General features: G+C 44.8%; 1 protein-coding gene across 1 annotated transcript in view; it reads left to right on the top strand.

Moving 5' to 3' along the window:
- Window positions 1-2,750: 2,750 nt before the first annotated feature.
- Window positions 2,751-19,091, top strand: part of NATD1 (N-acetyltransferase domain containing 1) — a 54,412-nt gene continuing 38,071 nt past the window's right edge. Inside the window, exon 1 of the mRNA XM_036751289.1 lies at window positions 2,751-3,176. Within this exon, the coding sequence (XP_036607184.1) occupies window positions 3,080-3,176 (97 nt within the window). The 5' untranslated portion in view covers window positions 2,751-3,079. The remainder of the gene's footprint in view (window positions 3,177-19,091) is intronic.

Here is a 19,091-nt window from a genome sequence, read left to right as displayed (position 1 = left end):
TGCCTTCATGGCCATTGGAACAAATCCCATTCCTCGGGGAGAAGTCTTCATACGCTTGGGGGGAGACATCCCCCAACTCTTCGAAGGTAACAAAGATAGCAACCACCAGAAAACCAAAAGACGCATTGATTGACCAAGTCTGATGGCACTTGTAACATCGCACCCATAGCCTCTCGCCACTTCAACAAATATGCCTTTTTAAAAATATTTATTCGTCATGTTGTCATGTGCTCGTCTGATCTTAGTCCGCTGGCTAGGTCCTTAAGAACAAGGACCGGGCCATTTTTTAATCTTTGTATCTTTACCACCTTGCCTAGTGCCTGCAACATTGTCTATTGAATCGAATTGAGCGAGCCCTCGTGCAGGGTTTCATCTCCATTTTTAAAAAAAAAAAAAATTTTTTTGAGGGGGAAGGCAGGGCGATTGCCCAACTAGTGTGAGAAGTGTCTGAGTCTGGATTTGAACTCAGGTGCTCCTGACTCCAGGGCTGACGCTCTATTCACTGAGCCACCCAGCTGCCCCCACCCCCATTTTTATAGATGACAACTGAGAGTCTCCCAAAGCGTCATTTAGTAGTGGGGAGGAAGGGGTCTTAGCTGAGATGAGAAAGCCTCCAAGTAGATGTGGTCATTGTAAGAGTCGAACGGAGTGTTATCAAAGCGGAAAGACTACCTGCCCACAAGAAATCTTCTAGTGAAAAGGACTGGATTCAAGACCCAGGTCCCTCTCTTGTTTAAGGATCGCGCGCGATCTTGGACAAATCACTGTTTAGAAGCTCAGTTTCCTTCTCTGTAAAGTGAGAGACGTGGACAAGATATCCTGTAAGGTGTTTTCCTACCCTAAGCTTCTGGCATCTGTGGGGGGGTGGCGGTGGGGGTGGGGAAGCGAATCAACCATAGTAGCAGAGACAGAGCCAACATTTGATCTAGCTTTTATAAAGCAACCTACCTTGCTCTATCAGAAGTCTATCAGACTTCCTGCTAGAAGATGGGCTTACAAAGATAAAAATAAAACCATTCCTGCCCTCGGGATGCTTACATTCTTCGTAGGAGAAGCTATTTGTACATTTGCAATTAAATTCAAAATATTTACAATGCAAATACAAGAGTTGGGGAGGGGAGAGAAAGGTACTAGGAGCCAAGGGGATCACGCGTCAAGTGATCCTTCCATGTCACCTTAGACTATTCCCTGGATACCTTACAGTCTCAGACCTAAAGGTGGGAAGTCTGAGCCCTAGGGGCAAGCTGGTCGACTCACTCACTGTAAGTCAGTGTTAGAAGAGCAAATGAAACTAACTCCTTTTAACCATCTAAACTCTGTTAGATGTCTCCAACAAATGACACTTCCTCTTGCCGGCCATGTTTTTTATTTTTCTCTACTGTAATGGTACAGGAAACTATTATATGTTTGTGCTTCAGGCTCCAGAATTTGTTTGTGATGCAATTAAGTATCATGAACTTAATATAGAACATTTACGCAGGCAGACCCTGCATTTAAGGTCATAGGCAGAGTGCTTGCTCTAGACCTGGGTAGTCAGGCCAAATCAGCTAATATTTCTTCGAGAGTGCTTTGCCTTTTTTTTATGCAGGGAGCACCTACAATTTCTCTTAAATGTGAGCAGCTACATGCTTCACAGATTACATAGGCTAGGACATTCGATCACTCTCTTCTCTTTAATTTCTACTCATCTTTTAAAACTCAACTCCTATATCATCTCTACCAAGAAGAATTCCCTAATGCTCCTTGGCAGGTGAAGAGAGGAGAAGAGGGGAGAGGAGAGGAGAGGGGGGGACGGGAGAGGTAGGGGGAGGGGAGGGGAAGAGAAAAAACGGTCACTAACCAGGAAGCATCTGATACTGGATTTTAACTCAGGTCTGTCTAGACTTCCGTCCAGTGCTCTAATTTTTAACTGTGATACTTAATTCCCTCTCATATTTTTTTACTCCCTACTGGAGTGGACAGTTCGATGAGGACAGGTTATTTTATCTAAACTTTTATTTCCCCCAGCACCTAGAATCAATCCAATAAACACTCATTAAGCACCTACTACATGCCAGGCACTGTGCTAATCGCAGGAACAAGGTTTTCTGCGCAGGTGAATTGAAATTAATTGATATCAACGATTTCTCCCTCAGGTGTTCAGCTGGGGGGAAAGGCATCTTTGGGTAGATTTGATGAATAAAAGTTTAAAGAGTTGTGTAGGCGGTCCCTACACACACATCCCAACGCCCAAGGTTCTTAAGAGTCTGGTGTGGATAATGCCCAGGATACCGGTAGGTAAGGGGAGGATCGATTTACCGGGGGAGGAGAGGGGAGGGGAGGGCTGTGAGGATAGAAGAGAATGATCATCTTTCTTTTTTAAAAAATCATTTATTTCTTTTTCATTCATTTATAGCATTCTTTTTTTAATGTTGAGTTCCAAATTTTTTCCCCCACCTCCCCCACCCATTGAGAAGGCAAGTAATATGATAATGATCCCCTTTTCATTCAACATTCCTCCCATAGATTACCGTGGCCTTTTCTGAGGTGGGTATTTTAATAGCCAAGAAGTTGTGTGTCCAGCGCTGGACACAAAGGGGGAGGGGGGGAGAACAACACACACCAAAAAATAAAAAATAAATAGTGGGTTGGAGGAGGGGGAGGGGGAGGGGTCGTAGCTGAGAAGGCGAGAAAGCCTTCGAAGAGGTGCGGTGTCCCTTTAAGAGTCAAATGGAATGTATCAAAACAAAAAGGCCGCGCGCCCATTGGTCAGACGACCAGCACGTGAATTCACAGCTGATTTCCTGGCTTTTTGTTGGTGCTGCTGCTGCTGCAGCCGCCGCTGCTGCTGCTGCCTTCGCCGTCCCCGCCGCTGCCCCGCTGCTCTCTGCTGTGTGTCAGTTTCAAACCTCGCTCCTCCAGCCCGCGGCTCCCGGAGCGACCCTCGCGTGTCCCTGCTCCCGCTTCACCCGGAGACACCAGAGAGGGGGTGCAGCACGCTGCCAGCGCCGCCCCCAGCCGCCGGGGCTTCTTCCCTTCCCGCTCGGACCGACGACCCTCGAGGAACCAGAACCCACCCCCCCCAAACCCGACCCCCATCATGGCACACTCTGCCCAGCTGAACATTTTGGAGCAGAACTGCCCCATCCAGGTGGAGCACGATCGAAAGCGGAGGCAGTTCACGGTCAAACTGAATGGTAATGTAGCGGTAGCCAAGTCTCACTTTTCTCTCATCCCCCCTCCCCCTTTTCTCCTCTTCCCCCCCCCCCCCAGTCATCACCACCCCTCTCCCCTCCTTTTCTATCTTTTGTTTGCACGGAAAGCAAGAAGCTAGCGAGCTAATGCAAAGAGTGCCCTCTAGCTAAACCGGGATTGATTTTTTTCCCTTAGAACCGAGTTCTCTCTCCTCTGTCTCTCTTTCTTTCTTTTTATTATTATTTTATTTTATTTTGCAGCAGCGGTGGGGCTGGTTATGCAATGGAATTACAGTGTCAACTGAACAACTGGAAACCCCAAAAGGGTGGGAGGGAGGGGGGATGGCAGGGAGAATCTGTGAAATGTATTGGAGTCTCATCCCTTCTGGAAGGACAAGTAATGAGTGCTCCCAGCTGATCTCCTGTTACCATCCCCCTGTCTCAGAGATCTTTGCTTTGTTTCTACCTCTCTGCCCTCCTGTGCCAACCAGAAGCTTGGTTGGTGCCTCTGTGTGCGGAAAGTGGGTGGCAGAGCACCTGCCTACACAACTTGTGTTTGTAAACAAGCTAAATCGGTTGAGGCTGTACTTGTTCTCAGGGTCGTGGCTTTATTTTCAATTCCGAGTTAAGGGGTACGAACAGAGACCCATTTCCCTCCTGGTGATTTTTTTTTCATTATGAAACAAGGTCCCAGACTCTTGGAAAGCTCTTTTGAGAGGCTTTGCGCCCCCTCTCCCCTCCTCCCCACCTCCCACCCCCACTCCCCATGTGCCGCCGCCTGAATCCTGACAGGTTGTAGGGTCCGAATTGCATTCCTTTCCTCTTTCAGCCCTGGGGCAGTATTACTGGTGGAAAGTCACCGACTGTGAAAAGTTTTCTTTCTGCAATTTACACCCAGGCAGGAAAGATTATCTCTAGTGCATTGTCTTTTCAGGTTCAGGTCTATAGGGGCATTTCATGGGTACATACCAAGCTGAGTACCTTTTGAACTCCGGGTGGGAAACCCTGTGCTTAAGTTAAACTCTGAGAGTGCTGTGTGCTGAATGGAGGGGCCTGAGTGGAGCCCAGGAAAAGGCCCGGGACAGAAATACCACTTAGCAAGCGTGACTTTATAAAGGGCAGGAGAGCAGAGTGGGAAGAGACTGGCGAGAGAAGGTGTCCAGCGCAGGCAGGGCCTTCCTTTCTCACGAACAGGTCTTCAGTAAATGCTTGATGAATTGAATTAAGACTCTGATGACTTTTTCTGAACTTAAAGATGCTATTAACTTTTCTCTTGTTTTGTAAAGTTCTCACCACTTACAGATCCACCCTTTCCCTTTTTCCTCTTTGAAGGCTGAGATTTGGAGCTCCCTCTTTCCCACAAACTTTTGGCCTCATTCTTGTCTTAGAATTCCTTCACTATGTGCTACACACACGTTGGAGAAAGGATCATGAGATTTTGAACTGGAAGAGTCCTTAGAGATGACCTAGCCCAAACCGTGCCCTTCCCCGCCCCCGCCACTCCCATTAAAGAGGGCCCAGAGAAAAAAGTGTTGTTTTTTTTTTTCCCAAAGTCACTTAGGCACAGTACGTGGCAGAGGAGAAATTTGAACCCAACACTTCTGAACTTCAGTCCACTGCCCTTTACACCATAGCTGCCCCGTACTGTACAACAGATGGCCCTGGGTTGAAGTGAACTGTCCTGTGTTTGTTTAAAAAAAAAAAAAGCCCAAATTAGGCTTTTCCAAGCCTAATTATGGGGGCATTGACAGGAAAGAGTCAAGGTGAGGGAGAAACACAGCCAACCAGCCCCCTGGAGATCAGAGACAACCCTATGATTCTGGTGGGGTTTTTTGTGTTTTGTTTGTTTTTTGCAGTCGGAAGAACCACAGTTTCTTGGTGAGCACCCTAATTGTTTGTTCTAAACATATACAAAGATGGCAGTCTCCTTGCTGCATCTGGTTCAGAACTTTTCGGGTAGAAACAGTAGTCCATTTTTAGACCCACAGAAATTGTAGGCAGGGATGCAAAAAAAAAAAAAAAAGGAAAGAGGAAAAAAAGTTTTGTTTTGTTTTTAAATTGATGCGGCCCTGGAGTTATCCCCTAGAGACAGCTTCAATCAGAGAGCCAGACTAGTTCACAGGGATATTTCTAAACTTTCTCCTCCCTTTCTTTCCCTTCCCCCACTCCAGACCACTAATTATAAAGTGTACTCCCTAAGTCAGCCCTGGGTGAAGAGAAAGCAAGACAAATCCAGGGGGCCGGATGAGGGGTTGTTGAGAGAGTGATTAAAGACTGTGAATAAAAGGCAAGAAATCAAACAGAAAGAGCAAAGCCTGGCTTGAGTCCAGAACAGAAAGACACCAAATTCTCTTTGGCCCACATCTGACTCTATTGCTGCCCTTAGGTGGTGATTTCAGATTGATTGGCTTACCAACATGGGCCAAGCAAGGGCCAGCCTCTGTCCTCTAGGACCTTCCAAACCTTGGGCAGCATTGGGTAAGACCCTCCACCTTCCTGGGCCTCGATTATCCCAGCTGCCAAAGGGAAGGAACTTGACAGAGGGGGCTGATTGTATGCAGCTGAAATGCCTGTCAAAAATACAAGGTTTCTACTGGCCTTACAATCTGGCTGATGAATGAATGAATGGCTTCTTGTGAGCCAAGCACTTTATAGACCCTAAAGCAGCATTATTACAAAATACCCAGGGCAGGAGAGGAGGGGGACAGTTGTCTACCTAAATGCCGAATTCATGAGCCAGCACTCCTGCCCTTTGTCCTTGTTTTCTCTTTTGGGGAGAAACCAAGGTAGTCTGCCCCACATGGGAGCCTCTGGTGCTGCCCTGGCTCTTGGCTCCCTATGGGAATGGGAGCCAATCAGCCTGTGGAGTTACAAAATGTCAGAGTTGGCAACCAGACTGACCCCTTCATTTGAAATTTTCTTTTTTTATTGCAATTTTAATCATCAACAAATATTTCCATAAGCAAAGAAGAGCAAGGAACACAGTTGTATATGAAACTGTCAAGTTCTGTTATAGACAGGTGTGTTTTAAGACAATCAGACACACACACATGCACACCTGTGTGTGTAATCTTAGCACAGTTTTAAACTCCTAAAGGGTAAAACTGCACTAAGTCTTTTGGAATATCCTTTATAATTTCACAAGGTAGTGATGAAACAGGCCTAGGGTAAGGAGGTGACTTCCCCAAGGTACCAGTGAATTCTTGTCAGAGCCAAGAATGGAATCCAGGATTCTTGCTTTTCACTAGGCAATAAAAAAACCAAACCCAAGAGCTAATGGGCTGGTTTTTGCTATTCAACATTCATTAACTCTACAAGTGTGAGTAAAATTGGTCCTTAGATTGGAGGCCTTTGTCCAATAGGTGAAATTGGGAGAAATTTCAATAATTAAGAGTCTAGGAAGACTGAATCCCCCTATCCCTACCCACAACGATCATGATGTGGGAATTCTTGTCATTATTTTGTCCTGGAAAGGCGTAATGGATAGATAGTTGGGCTTGGGGTTAGAAAGACATAGGTTTGATTCCTACCTCAGACACTAGATATCTATCCGTCAGTGTGATCTTAGGTAAATTATCTAACTTCTCTCAGCCTCAATTTCCCTAGCCATAAAATGAAAATTATGATAAAAGCACTAACTCCACAATTTCTACCAAAAATAATGAATATGAAAGTGCTTTGTGAATCTTAAAGCTAACACTGATAGATGTTAGCTGTGACTATAGTTACCAGGAAGACCTAACTCACAGAATGGCATTATCTTGCCAGAGGACCTCCTAAGAAAAGCATTAAGAATTCTTGGATCTCTTCTCTTCGGCCTGGTTTCTAGTTTCTTTGGTTGTACTTGAGTTTCCTGCAAATCCGAATATGCTCACATCTGGGCCTTGGTTTCTTCACTCATTGATTGAGAAGGTTGGAATCAGTGACCTCCAGAGGCCCTCCCAGCTCTGACCTTTTATGATGTGTGCAAGGGCTTGGCTCAAAGAGTGCTTCCTCCTATCTGACCAGCTGTGCCCTATGGTTACTTACTTACTAGGGTGAGTCAAGATGTATGCTGGTCAGGTAAGTGGTCCGGAATGCTCTCTGGGTCTCCCCAGCAGACTAGTAGAAGTATATGTGTATATTTAATTGCCAAAGATGTATTACATGCTTACTCTGCGTCATGTGAGGAGATAGGAGAGAAGTGTAGGACGTAGTTGATATCTCCAAAGAGCTTTTAATGTAATCAGGGAGCTAAGACTGTAACACGTACATCTAAAAAGATAACCTGGCACCACAAGTAGATGGTAGCTTGTCATAAGTAAGTGCCCATGAGGCACCCCTTCCCCTAGAAGATCAGAGGAAGGGATGAAGATGGTGACACAGTGCAGAGAATAGTGGATTTGGAATAAGAGGACCTGGGTTCAAATTCCAGTTCTGCTCCGTACTGAAAGGGTTGGACTAAATGGCCTCGAAGGCCCTTTTTGTCTGTAAAGCTCTGATCCTACGATAGGTCAGTGAGGGATGTAATAGTGAAGGAAGGCTACCTGGAAGAAGTGGACCTTGGCCCGAGGATTAAACTGTATAAACTTAGGAGAGATGAGGAGGGTCTTCTAGGCAGCAGAAATAATATGAGCAAGGGGGCAAAGGGGGCACTCCTATGTGATTTAGGGGTCAGTGATGATGTCGGCAGGCTGGCTGGCTTGTCTTAGATCAGAGGTATCAGCCCATGCAATAGAATCTAGCCGATGTTGATATGTGTTATTTCTAAGTCGATATGTGGCCCGCAGGGATCCTTATGTACAGATTGGTGCCTGCTCCCTCCCCTTTTCCGTTTGGGTTTGACTGCTGCCTTAGACTATTAAGAAGCGAGAGGACGAGCTTTGAGTCATATTCCTTTTTTTATCCCCGGCACAATGCTTAATACTGAAAATGGTGCCAGTGAACATAGAAAAAGTGCCATGGGGTTTGATTTATAAAGTGTCTTGATCCCAAAATCTCAAAACTGAACTAAGACTTTTGGGGTGCCTTGTATTCTCAGAGGGCACTTATGACTGGTAAGAGCTTGTGGGTAGAGGGTACGGCTGTCAGTGTTTGTAAAAATGTTTGTTGAGTTGAATTGAATGTGGATGTTCCTAGAACAAGTTGAGCCAGGACAAAGATTGGGACAAATGGTCATGATGCCAGCTAGAAATAATTTAGACTCGATGCTGGTAACCAGGGAGTGATTGATGCCTTTATGTGGTCTGCCTACTTTGGCCGAAGGCCCAGGAATCGTAGGGTGTCAGTACCTGAAGGAACCTGAGATCCTCCAGCCAGCCACCCTCATGTTACAGATTAAACAACTGAGACCCAGAAAGGATAAGAGACTTTTCTAAGGTCACACTGTAAGTTAGAAGCAGCTGGACAGTGTTGGGCCAGGAGTCAGGAAGACCCGAGTTCAAATCCAGCCCCAGACTTTTACTAGCTGCATGACTGAGCAAGTCACTTAACCACTGTTTGCCTCAGTTTCCTCAGCTGTAAAGTGGGGATACTGATAATAATAGCACATATCTTCCAAGGTTATTGTGACTGTCAAATGAGATGATATTTGTAAAAAATGCTTAGCATAGTCCCTGGTATGGAGTGGGTACTATATAGTTATCCTTCCTCACCCAGTGGTAGAGCTATAGGCCCAGAATATAAGCTTCTCAAGGGCAGGGACAGTTGTGTTGTTGTCTTTGTCATACCAGTTGGGAGTCCTGTGCTGGGCACATAGAAGGTGCTTAAGAAATGCTTGCATTTGGGAATTGATCTGGGGTGGCAAGCGTGGTTTGATCCTATTAAACACCGTGGAAGAGGAAAAAGAAAAGAAATGCTTGTGGATGAATAGAACCCAAGTCTCTTACCCTTTAGTCTAAGCTGTTCCCCACCACACCTCATTGCCACCCCTGGCACAAGGCAATAAATGGTCATGTGCTAAGTGAGTAAATGTTTTGAACTCAAGGAAGAACCTGTTTTTGTTTGGTACTCTGTTTGGGGATAGCCTGGGAAGGCAAAAATATTTGCTTGTCTCAGGTGAGAATCCAACCTTTTGGGCTATCCCACAGATTCCGAGTTCCCAATGGAACTGAATGGGTGGAAGGGGGTCCCCATTGACGTTGTTAAACCCAGAATCAAGCTGGGAAATACCCTGCACCTGAGGGAGCTGTGGCAGACAGTTGTCAGCAACTTATGATCTTTGGAACACCCAAGCAAGGTCAATGCAACAAAAATTTATTAAAAACCTACTATGTGCACAGTATCGTGAGTGCTAGGAATAGGAACAGCCAAAAGCAAAGTGAGGGGCTTACATTCTCCTGTCCTACTGACTGGCCAGGAGGCCATAGAAACAGAATTCTAGAATGTTAGAGCAACAAGAAATTGGATAATGGAGAAAGTCCTTGTCTGGATTTGAGTTCAGGTGCTCACAGTTACTAGATATATAAGCACAAGTGAGTCACTTAAATTCTGTTTCTTCACTTTTTAAATGGAAACTCTAATACCTGCATTATTGAGGTGTTGTTGCAAGGAGGTTGTTTTGTAAACCTAACAGGGCTACAGAAACATGACCTATTGTCAGTCAGTAAACTTTAGTACCTACTGTGTACCAGGTACTTTGCTAAGCCCTGGGGATACAAAGAAAGCCATAAGGCAGTCCCTGCCTCAAAGACCATAGGTACAATCAGGAAAGGAAGCTAGAGGGTAATGAAGGTATTGTTAGCATCTGGTCCAACTCTTCCATTTGCTGGTAAGGAGATAGAAATCAGTAGCTGTGTGACCCTGGGCAAATCCCTTCACTCTGTTTGCCTCAGTTTCCTCATCTGTAAAATGAGCTGGAGAAGGAAATGGCACAAACCACTCCAGTATCTTTGCCAAGAAAAACATAAATGGGGTGATGAAGAGTTGGACATGACTGAAATGACTGAGTAACAATGAACTAAAATCTGAAAGAGGAAATTGACTTGGTATAGCTACTTAGTGGCAGAGCTGAGACTTGCGTCAAGATCAGTGGTTCTTCGGGTGTGGAACTGATGACCAGGCTGTAAATCGCCTCCTTGGCTAGGCTGTCTGAACGCAGGTAACCATACAAGATGAGTGAACCTCCTCTCCTGTCTTGTTTCCTGTCTCTCCCCTATGCCTGGAGCTAAAAATCCCCTTCCTGGGATGTTTGCATTGCATCTGCTGGTGTGTCTAATGGGTCTGTTTATTTTCTCTCCATAGGAACATTCAGCTGCCCAGAAGTATCAATACAGGGAGGGAGAGAATCATTTATGCACAGAGTTTCTACCTTTCCATCCCCTCCCAGCCCCACCCCACAGCAGGCAGCTCATGCGGGCACTTCTCCAGAACCTTTGGTTCCCTTCGTTGCCAGAACCAGTTGGTTTTTTTTTTATTATTTATTTGTTTGTTTTCTGCACACCCACCTGCCCTGGTAACTTCAGATTGACGTTTAAAGTGATCACCCTGCCAGACCAAGCCAGTTGTGTGACTGTGGCAGGCTGGGTGGAAGGAGGAGTGAGTGGGGATGGTTGATCAAGCTGGGTTTGAGAGGGGACAGACCCTGCCTTTGTGGAGGAGGCAGCCTGTGGTGGGGGGGAGAGGGGGATAGTGAGCTGGAGTCAGGAGCACCTTGGTTCCAATCTCTACCTAGTCACATACCAGCTGTGTACCCAGGAGGACTTCCTTAACTTCTGTTTCCTCATCCGTCAGAGATCTGACCTCAAAGCCAGGTAGAGCTAGGGTCAGGTCCCACCTCTTACACATCCATACCAGCTGGCTGCCTCTGCACTGGACCCTTATCCTCTCCATACCCCCGAGAAATTCTCTAAGCCCATCACTCATTGAGCTAAATCGGTAGAAATGGTTCCTTACCTCAGATCATTTGTCTACATCTAAAAATGCTGGTGATAAACAGCTGGAATACTTAACTCATTGGGTTAGTGAGGGGATCAAATGAGGTGATGTACTGAGGCAGCTGTGTGTCCTGGTAAAGAATTGAGAAGACCTGGATTCAGATCCTGCCTCAGACACTTACCAGCTGTGTGACCCTGGGCAAGTCAGTTAACCTGTTTTGCAGCAATAGTTTTCACAAAGCAAGGTTAATAATAACACCTACCAATAATAATGATAGCACTTGTCTCCCAGTATTGTTGTGAGAATTAACTGAGATAACATTTGTAAGGGCCTTAGCAAACCCTAAAGGTTTGTTTGCATGTGCAGATGCACACACACATCATAGTAGTGATAACAGGGTACTTTTAAGTAAGTTTTCAGCCCTTTTACATCCATTTGAGCAACATAACAACCCTGAGAGATAGGTAGGGTGGGAATTACTCTGGCCACTTTACAGATGAGCTAGTTAAGGGCAGAGCTCGGGACCAGAACTCTTGTCTCTAGGGAGGAATGCCATCTCTGGACCTGTCCCACCAGACCCTCCTGCCGTGCTGTGGCTGAGCTAACAGCTTGTTCCAGTGACTTCTGCCACATTCTGAGGAGCTGTAGCTGGCTCCCCACACACCATGGTGTCAGCTGGAGAAGGAGGGAAGCTGTTCTGTGATGCCACCAGTTCTATCAAGGATACACCAAAACTGGGCCATGCCCGGTTGGGATGGGAGGGTGTGATAGCTCTATCAGAAGGGCACAGCTGCCTCTGGTGCTCTCCTGCCCCACACAGAACAGGGGCATTCAGAACCTGAGAGGGTGTCTAATAAGTGATGGGCTGAGGGCCTCGCCCCTGCCCTCTGTGGCCTCATCTCTCTTAGCAGTAGCCGCTTTGCTTTGCAAAGCGTGCCGCCTGGATAGACAGCCAGGGATAGCCACATCCTGAGAAATGTGTGCACCTTCTCACCAGTTTTTCTTAGAAGAGGTGGTGAGCTCCCCATCCCTGGGAGTATTCCAATAGAGAATGCATGATCACTAGTCAGAGAGGCTGTAGAAATTATACCGGGTTGTTTTTTGTTGTTTTGTTTTTAATTTTTTGTTTGTTTGTTTGCCTCTTGGCACACCCACCTGCCCTGGTGACTTCAGACTGACGTTTAAAGTGATCACCCTGCCAGACCCAGCCAGCTGTGTGACCGTGGCAGGCTGGGTGGGTGGAGGAGTGAGTGGGGATGGTAGATCAAGCTGGGTTTGAGAGGGGACAGACCCTGCCTCTGGGGGGCAGGCAGCCTGGGGGGAGTGGATAGGGACTTAGATAGAATTCTTTCTGACTGATATTCAAGTCTAGAATTGATTCTTCTAGCCCAGTGCTAGGTTCGGTCAGACCCCATCTGGTGGTTTCATTTAATAGAACAATGTGAACTACCTTTTAAGCACCAGCCTGTTTCTGTTCTGTTCTGTATTTATGATGGCCAAGGGGTCATTGAGATTTCTTCTCAGCTGGAAAAGGACCAGCTCTTTCCTGAAGCAGCTAGGTGGCCTGGGCCTAGAGTCAAAAAGACCTTTATTCAAATGCAGCCTCAGATACTTCCTAGCTGTGTGACCCCGGGCAAGCCAATTAGCCTCCGTCTGCCTCAGTTTACTCAACTGTGAAATGGGGATAATGATAGCCCCTTTCTCCCAGGATTGTTGAGGTCGGATGATAATATAGTTGTAAAGTGCTTAGCACAGTGCCTCCCACATCGTAGGGTTAATAGATGCTTGTTTCCTACCTCCCCCAGCCCTTTTCCCTGCAGAGAAGAGGATGTGGAGACCCTGAATATGTCGGGGGAACAGAGAAGAGATCTCTCCAAAGTGCAGACACCCTTCGGGTCTTTGTGGGCGAAATCATTCAGCACCCACAGAGTACGTTTCTGGGGGGCTACGTGGTTTTGTCCTTCGTTCTCAAAGAGGACCATGACATCGGAGAGGAGATGCCATGACTTGCAAGTGAATTGCATTTAAGTGAGGTAGGGCTGTGCAAAGTCACCAGCCGGTGCCATCTGGGTCCAGTGGCCAGATACAGATCAGGACAACTGCAGATGGCCCAGCCCTGGAGGGCTATAAGGTTTGCCGAAATGTCCTCCTTACAGCCTGGTGAAATAAGGAGGTGCTATCGGAGTCTGTAAAAAGAAGAAGTTCTATTAGCCAGTCTCTGAGGATGCTTCCAGTACTAGAGCCATGGGGGTGGGGAATGCAGAAGTATAGCATGATCTAGGGCAGGGCTGTCCAACCTTAGGTTTTTAGTGAAACAGTAGACCGTGTATTTTGATTTGCCATTTTAGTGAGAGCTGTGCCGTAGCTCGACTTCCTTTATTAAAGCGTTTATGTAACTTTCTGTGCTAGTAGGCAGGCCGCATTTTGGACTGTCCTGATCTAGGGGAAAGAGCCATGAACTTAGGATCGGGACACCTGTTTACTGCCCATTTACTGGTGTTGTGACCTCGGGGAAGTCCCTTTATTTCTCTAAGCCTCAGTTTGTTTATTTGCAAAATGGATATAGTACTGCTTTCATCACTTACCTCAACAGGGTGGACGTAAAGGAAGCATTTTGTAAATTGTAATGTTTCCATATTTCCAGGGTTGTGTGTAATAGGTAGTCCCTCCACCAGTACAGATTATGACCCCTCTTCACCTTAGTAGATGGCCATTGTGAGTGTTGTGACCGGCAAAGAAAGATTCATTGTGAATATCTGTGTCTGAAAACTATAAATTCTATAGAAATCTAAGCCAATTTTATTTAGAGCTTGAAGGCCAGGGGTGTGTTGGAGCCACTTCAAAGAGAAGAGCCAATTGTTAAATTTTTAGCATGAGAATTTACACCCTGAAATCAGAGCTTGGTGTATTGTTTTGTTGGTTGTCTAGATTTAGGAAATTGATGGAGAAAACATGAGCAATGCAGGTTAAACTTACAAGTGTGTCCTTTATACATTTTTTTCTTCTGGAGATCTGATTGTTAAACATTTCCCTGCATGCCCCTGCTTTAAGGTGTGGTCCTTGCCCTCCTGGAGTTTATAATCTAACGGGTGGTGGGAAACAACAAAGACAAAAAAAAAAGAAAAAGCAGTATAAGATATTGAGGAAACCCAGGTTCTATTGCATTTTGTTTGAAAAAAGCAGCAATGGCCTGAGCCCCTGGAAACTGCCTGATGACTCGGCCGTGCAGGAATCCTGTGGCCAGCTTTGTCGCCCCATGTGGAGCTAGTAGCTGCAGAAGGCTGGGCCAGGCTGCTCCGTGAGGACCCTGAAATAGCCTCCTGTGTCCTTTCTCAGCACAGACTGTGTGTGCCTAATTAAACCCCTAACAGGTGGCCGGTTGGTCACGGAGACTCGGCCAGCACTCTGCTCCCTCCCAGGGGATGGACAGAAGGGCTAAACCGGAGAGAGGCTAATCTTCAGTTGACTGCTGGACCTAGAAGCAGAAAAATCTGAGGTCCAGGCCTGCCTCTGATGCTTACTGACCGTATGACCATGGACAAGTCATTTCACAAGTTAGTTTCCTCCTCTGTAAAATGCGGGTGATAAGACTTGGAGATTTCTGGGTTGTGAAACGACGGGCGGCTGGGTGTAAAATGGATAGAGCACCGGGCTTGGAGTCAGGAAGACTCATCTTCCTGAGTTCAAATGGGCTGGTCGTGTGACCCTGGGCAAGTCACTTGACTTTGGTTGCCTCAGTTTCCTCATCTGTAAAATGAGCTGGAGAAGGAAATGGCAAACCCCTGCAGTATCTTTGCGAAGAAAACCCCAAAGGGGGTCGCAGAGAATCAGCCGTGACTGAAAAAGGACTGAACGACACATTGTGGTCTTGGGCAAGTCCCTCTCTGAAAACTCAGTTTCATCCCTTTTAAAATGGGAGTAATGAGAGCACCTGTCTCATAAGATTGTTGTGAGGACCCAATGAGATATTTGTGAAGTGCTTGGCACAGTGCCTGGCGCTTAGTAGGCACTTAACAAATGCTTATTTCCTTCCTGTTCTCACAAAGTTCTTATTAGGATCATAGGAATTAACGTATTGTATGTGAAGTGCTTTGTAAACCTTTAAATCTTCTCTAGATTCTAGCTATTGTGATTATGAGGAGAAAAACCTCTAATAAGCAATGCGTTTTCTTTTAGGTTACTGGCGGAAGAGTTCCACAGTGTTCTAGACAACCCATGCTAATGCCCAGCGGTTCTTTGCCTGGGAAGTATGGGTCCCTTCCTCCTCTAGGCCATCCCCTCACACCTGACCTGTGTCTCTCGTTTATCCATCAGCCGTGTGTGTGTGTGTGTGTGTGTGTGTGTGTGTGTGTGTGTGTGTGTATCACTTAAAGGTTGGCAAAGCTCTTTACTTCAGTTGATCCTTATAATCTTTCGAGGAGAGAGGTGTTTTCATTACCCTTCCTCTATTATTGTGGTTCGGTTATTTCAGTTGTGTCTTGACTCTCTGTGACTCCACTTGGGGTTTTCTTGGCAAAGATAGTAGAGTTTGCCATTTCCTTCTCCAGCTCATGTTACAGATGAAGAAAGTGAGGCAAACAAGGTTAAGTGACTTGCCCAGGGTCACATAACTACTAAGTGTCTGAGGTCACATTTGAACTCAGGTCTTCCTGACTTCAGACTTGGCATTCTATCTACTATGTACCCAACTGCTGTTTATTATTATTATCAGTTATTGTTACAGTCTGTCATCGATAACTCACATTTGTATAGCACTGTGTGGGGCATACTGGATAGAAGGTTGGTCTTAGAGCATGGAAGACGTCAGTTCAGTCCCTTTTTGGCTGTATGACCCTGGACAGGCCACGTAACCTCTCAATTCCCCTGACAGCCCTGTAAGACTCTAACACTCTGCATTGGTAGAGGGAGTTTCTCACAATGGTGAGATCACAGGTTGGGAGCATCCCCCCTGTCCATTAGTACATGGTGGGGTTCTGCTTCTCAAGGTTTACAAATGGCTTTTTTTTTTTTTTTTTTACAACAGCCCTCTTGAGGAAGACAGTGCAATAGTTAGGATCTGTCCTTTGGTGGATGAGGAAACAGGCTCAGAGAATTCATTGACTTGCCTAGGTAACACACAGTAAGTTTTAAACCTGGGACCCCTGATTCTAAGTCCAGTTCCCTTACGCCATGTAGCCTCTCTGCCTGCATCCTCAGGGCTGTGTGGGGGAGCACTAGAGAGATGTTTGTTGCTATTTGAGCCCTTTTGCTGGGAGTTGAGGTGGAGCGAGTGGGTTCCCCGAATGAAAGCTTTGGGTCTGAAGCTCAAGTCAGGCACCCAGATTTTGAATTTCTTAGACCTAAAGCAGTGGGGAATTTATTTGTTTTTGAAAAGATGTCCCACTCTTTGTGACAGTTGGGGGTACGTTTCTTGGTAGTATCCTGGTGCTGTCAGGAAAATGCATTTTAGGTACGAAATTTGTTTTTGAAAGTTTTTTTTTTTTTTAATTCCCAGCTTAGACACCAGAAAAGATTCAGCAGGATGCAAAAAGATTCTGTATGGAAACTGAAGCTCTACTTAGTAATGCTTGCCTTTTTTTTTAAAGTATATGATAAATTCTATACATTACTTTCAAAACTCTAAACTTTCTGTTCTGTAATGTCATTTTAAAAAAAGTTACAATGGCCTTTTTTTTTTTTTTTGGCATCACTATTGCTAACTTTCCTCCAATTTAAAACAAACAAAAAACCATAACAAATAAAGTCAAGCAAACAAATCTTCACAGTAGCCATGTCCAGAACTATATTTCCCTGTTTCTTGAGTCTATCACCTCTCTGTCAGGAGAAGGGGTAACATGCTCCATCATAGGTCCTCAGGAGGTCATGGCATTGGTCAGAGTTTTCAAATCTTTCAAAATCATTTTTCTCTACAGAATTGCTATCCTTAAAAATTGTTCTCTTGGCTCTGCTTACTTTACTATATATACATCAATTCATAACTAATGGGGATTCTCTAAAATAATTTCTTTCATAATTTTATGACAAAATAATATTTCCTTATAGTCATATGTAACAATTTGTTCAGCCGTTCCCTAATTGTCTAAGAATCAATATAAGGTACCCCTTTAGTTCTGGTTATTTGCTTTTCTTTCCTCCCACCTTCATTCTTGTAATCCACACTTTAGGATCAAGAAGTTTTGTTTTAGTTATGACTGTTCCTTTCCTGGTATTTTCCTACCTCTTAAGCACTCCCCCATCCCTATTTACGTCTCAGTTAAGTGTGATGTATTTCTATACCAAACTCTGTGTGTTCAAGAATCCTTTATCCATTTTAGATGAGAGTGAGTTTCATCTGATGCCCACTCCCCCTTACCCCTTCTTCAGTGTTTGAATTCTCTTCTCATGAACTCCAGTTACGAGCAATTATACAACTCCTCCCAGTTAAAATACATTTGCCTTTCTAGGTTTCTCTGGACTCTTGTGTTTGTCTTTTAAAATTAGTTCTGGCCTTTTAAAAAAAAATGCTTGAAAAATCCTCTTTTAATTAAAATAGAGGTCTATTTTTTCCCCTCAAGAGGATTATTTTCAACTTTATAGGGTAAGTTTTTCCTGGTTATATGCCTGTATCTTTCATCTTTTGGAATATTGTATTCCAAGATCTCCTCTTGTTTGTGGTAGAAGTTGCTAAGTCTTACATGATTCTGACTGTGGTTCCATGGTACTTGAATTGCTTCTTGTAGATATTTGTAGTATTCTTTTCTGTGAGAGCTCTAGATTTTGGCCATGATGTTCTTTGACTATTCCTTTTGGGGTTCCTTTCAGGAGATGATTGACAGATTCCATATTTATCCTCTGGTTCTAATTGATCTAGGCAATTTTCATTTCTGATTTCTTGAATATAGTACCCAAGCTTTAAAAAAAAAAAAATCTTGATTTTCAATTCAATGACTCTTAAAGTATCTCTCTTTGACTTGTTTTTCCAGGCAGGTTATTTTTTTAGTGTCAGCTATCTTATATTTTCTTCTGATTTTTTTCTCAATCTTTTGTTTTTTTTGTTCTAATATTTCTTGCTGTCTCATAAAGTCATTGATTTGGCCTATTATAATTTACATGGAGTCCATTTCTTTTGTAAGGTTTCTGTTCTAAGCTACTTATTCTCCTTCCAGTTCTTTCCTCTGGAGTGTTTATTTTGCTTTTTTATCTATTGCTTCATTTCTTCTAGGTATTCATGTAGTCTTTGTAGAAAATGCATTTTTCCTTTGACTCTCTGCTTGCAGCTATTGTGGAGTTATTTTCTCTTTTGAGGTTAAGCCCTGCTGGATCTTTGAGGTTCATAGGACCAGAAATCGCAGTTTTCCAGACTGGAAACTTCCCTCTCTGGTGTCTTAGGACAGAATGCTCGGTCTGGGTGCCTGGGCTGTCCTGGTCTGAGCTCGATGGCACTGAGCCAGAGTGGTCATCCCTGAGCTGTGCTGGTCATTGGTCCCCCTCTTGCTCCTGTTCCTTGGCACTTCGGGCTTTTCCCCACCCTGGGAGCTCTCTGCTTGTGGTACTTAGAACTATCCAGGCTGTGCATATCCTGTCTCTGGTGTCTATGGTGCTTGATCTGTTGGAAGAACCCTCTTGCGTTTGGACTCCTGGCTGGTGTTCTGTGTAGTTCTGGAGTGGAAGAAGTCACATAGTTTAGATTTACATTAGGTTTCTTGATCCATATTCAGTCTAGTGTCTTCTTTAGAGTTTGGCAAGAAGTCCCTTCCCTCTTTAGAATTTTCTAACTTGTATCTTCCCTTACATCAGACCTCTTCCTCTCTCCCCCTCCACCCACCCCACCTTTCCAGAGTCAAAGCAGGAAAAAAACCATCCATCGCTGAGAGTGCCAAGAGATCTATGGAAAGTTACTTTCATCTGGTGCAGGCGATCTCCTCAGACGGAAATAAATCCTGGCCAGAAAAGATACAATTATATTTTTAAGGGATTTTATTCCTTTTTATTTCCCAATGTCCTACCGACATCACATAAGATTGTAGGATCTGAGTTGAACTATACTTTAGAGGCCATTTACTCCAACATTCTCCTTTTTATTTT

The sequence above is a fragment of the Trichosurus vulpecula genome, chromosome 1 (assembly GCF_011100635.1).
Source record: "Trichosurus vulpecula isolate mTriVul1 chromosome 1, mTriVul1.pri, whole genome shotgun sequence".
In the NCBI taxonomy this organism is placed as follows: domain Eukaryota; kingdom Metazoa; phylum Chordata; class Mammalia; order Diprotodontia; family Phalangeridae; genus Trichosurus; species Trichosurus vulpecula.
The sequence above is the reverse complement of the archived record's forward strand: the minus strand, read 5'-3'. Positions and strand labels throughout refer to the sequence as shown.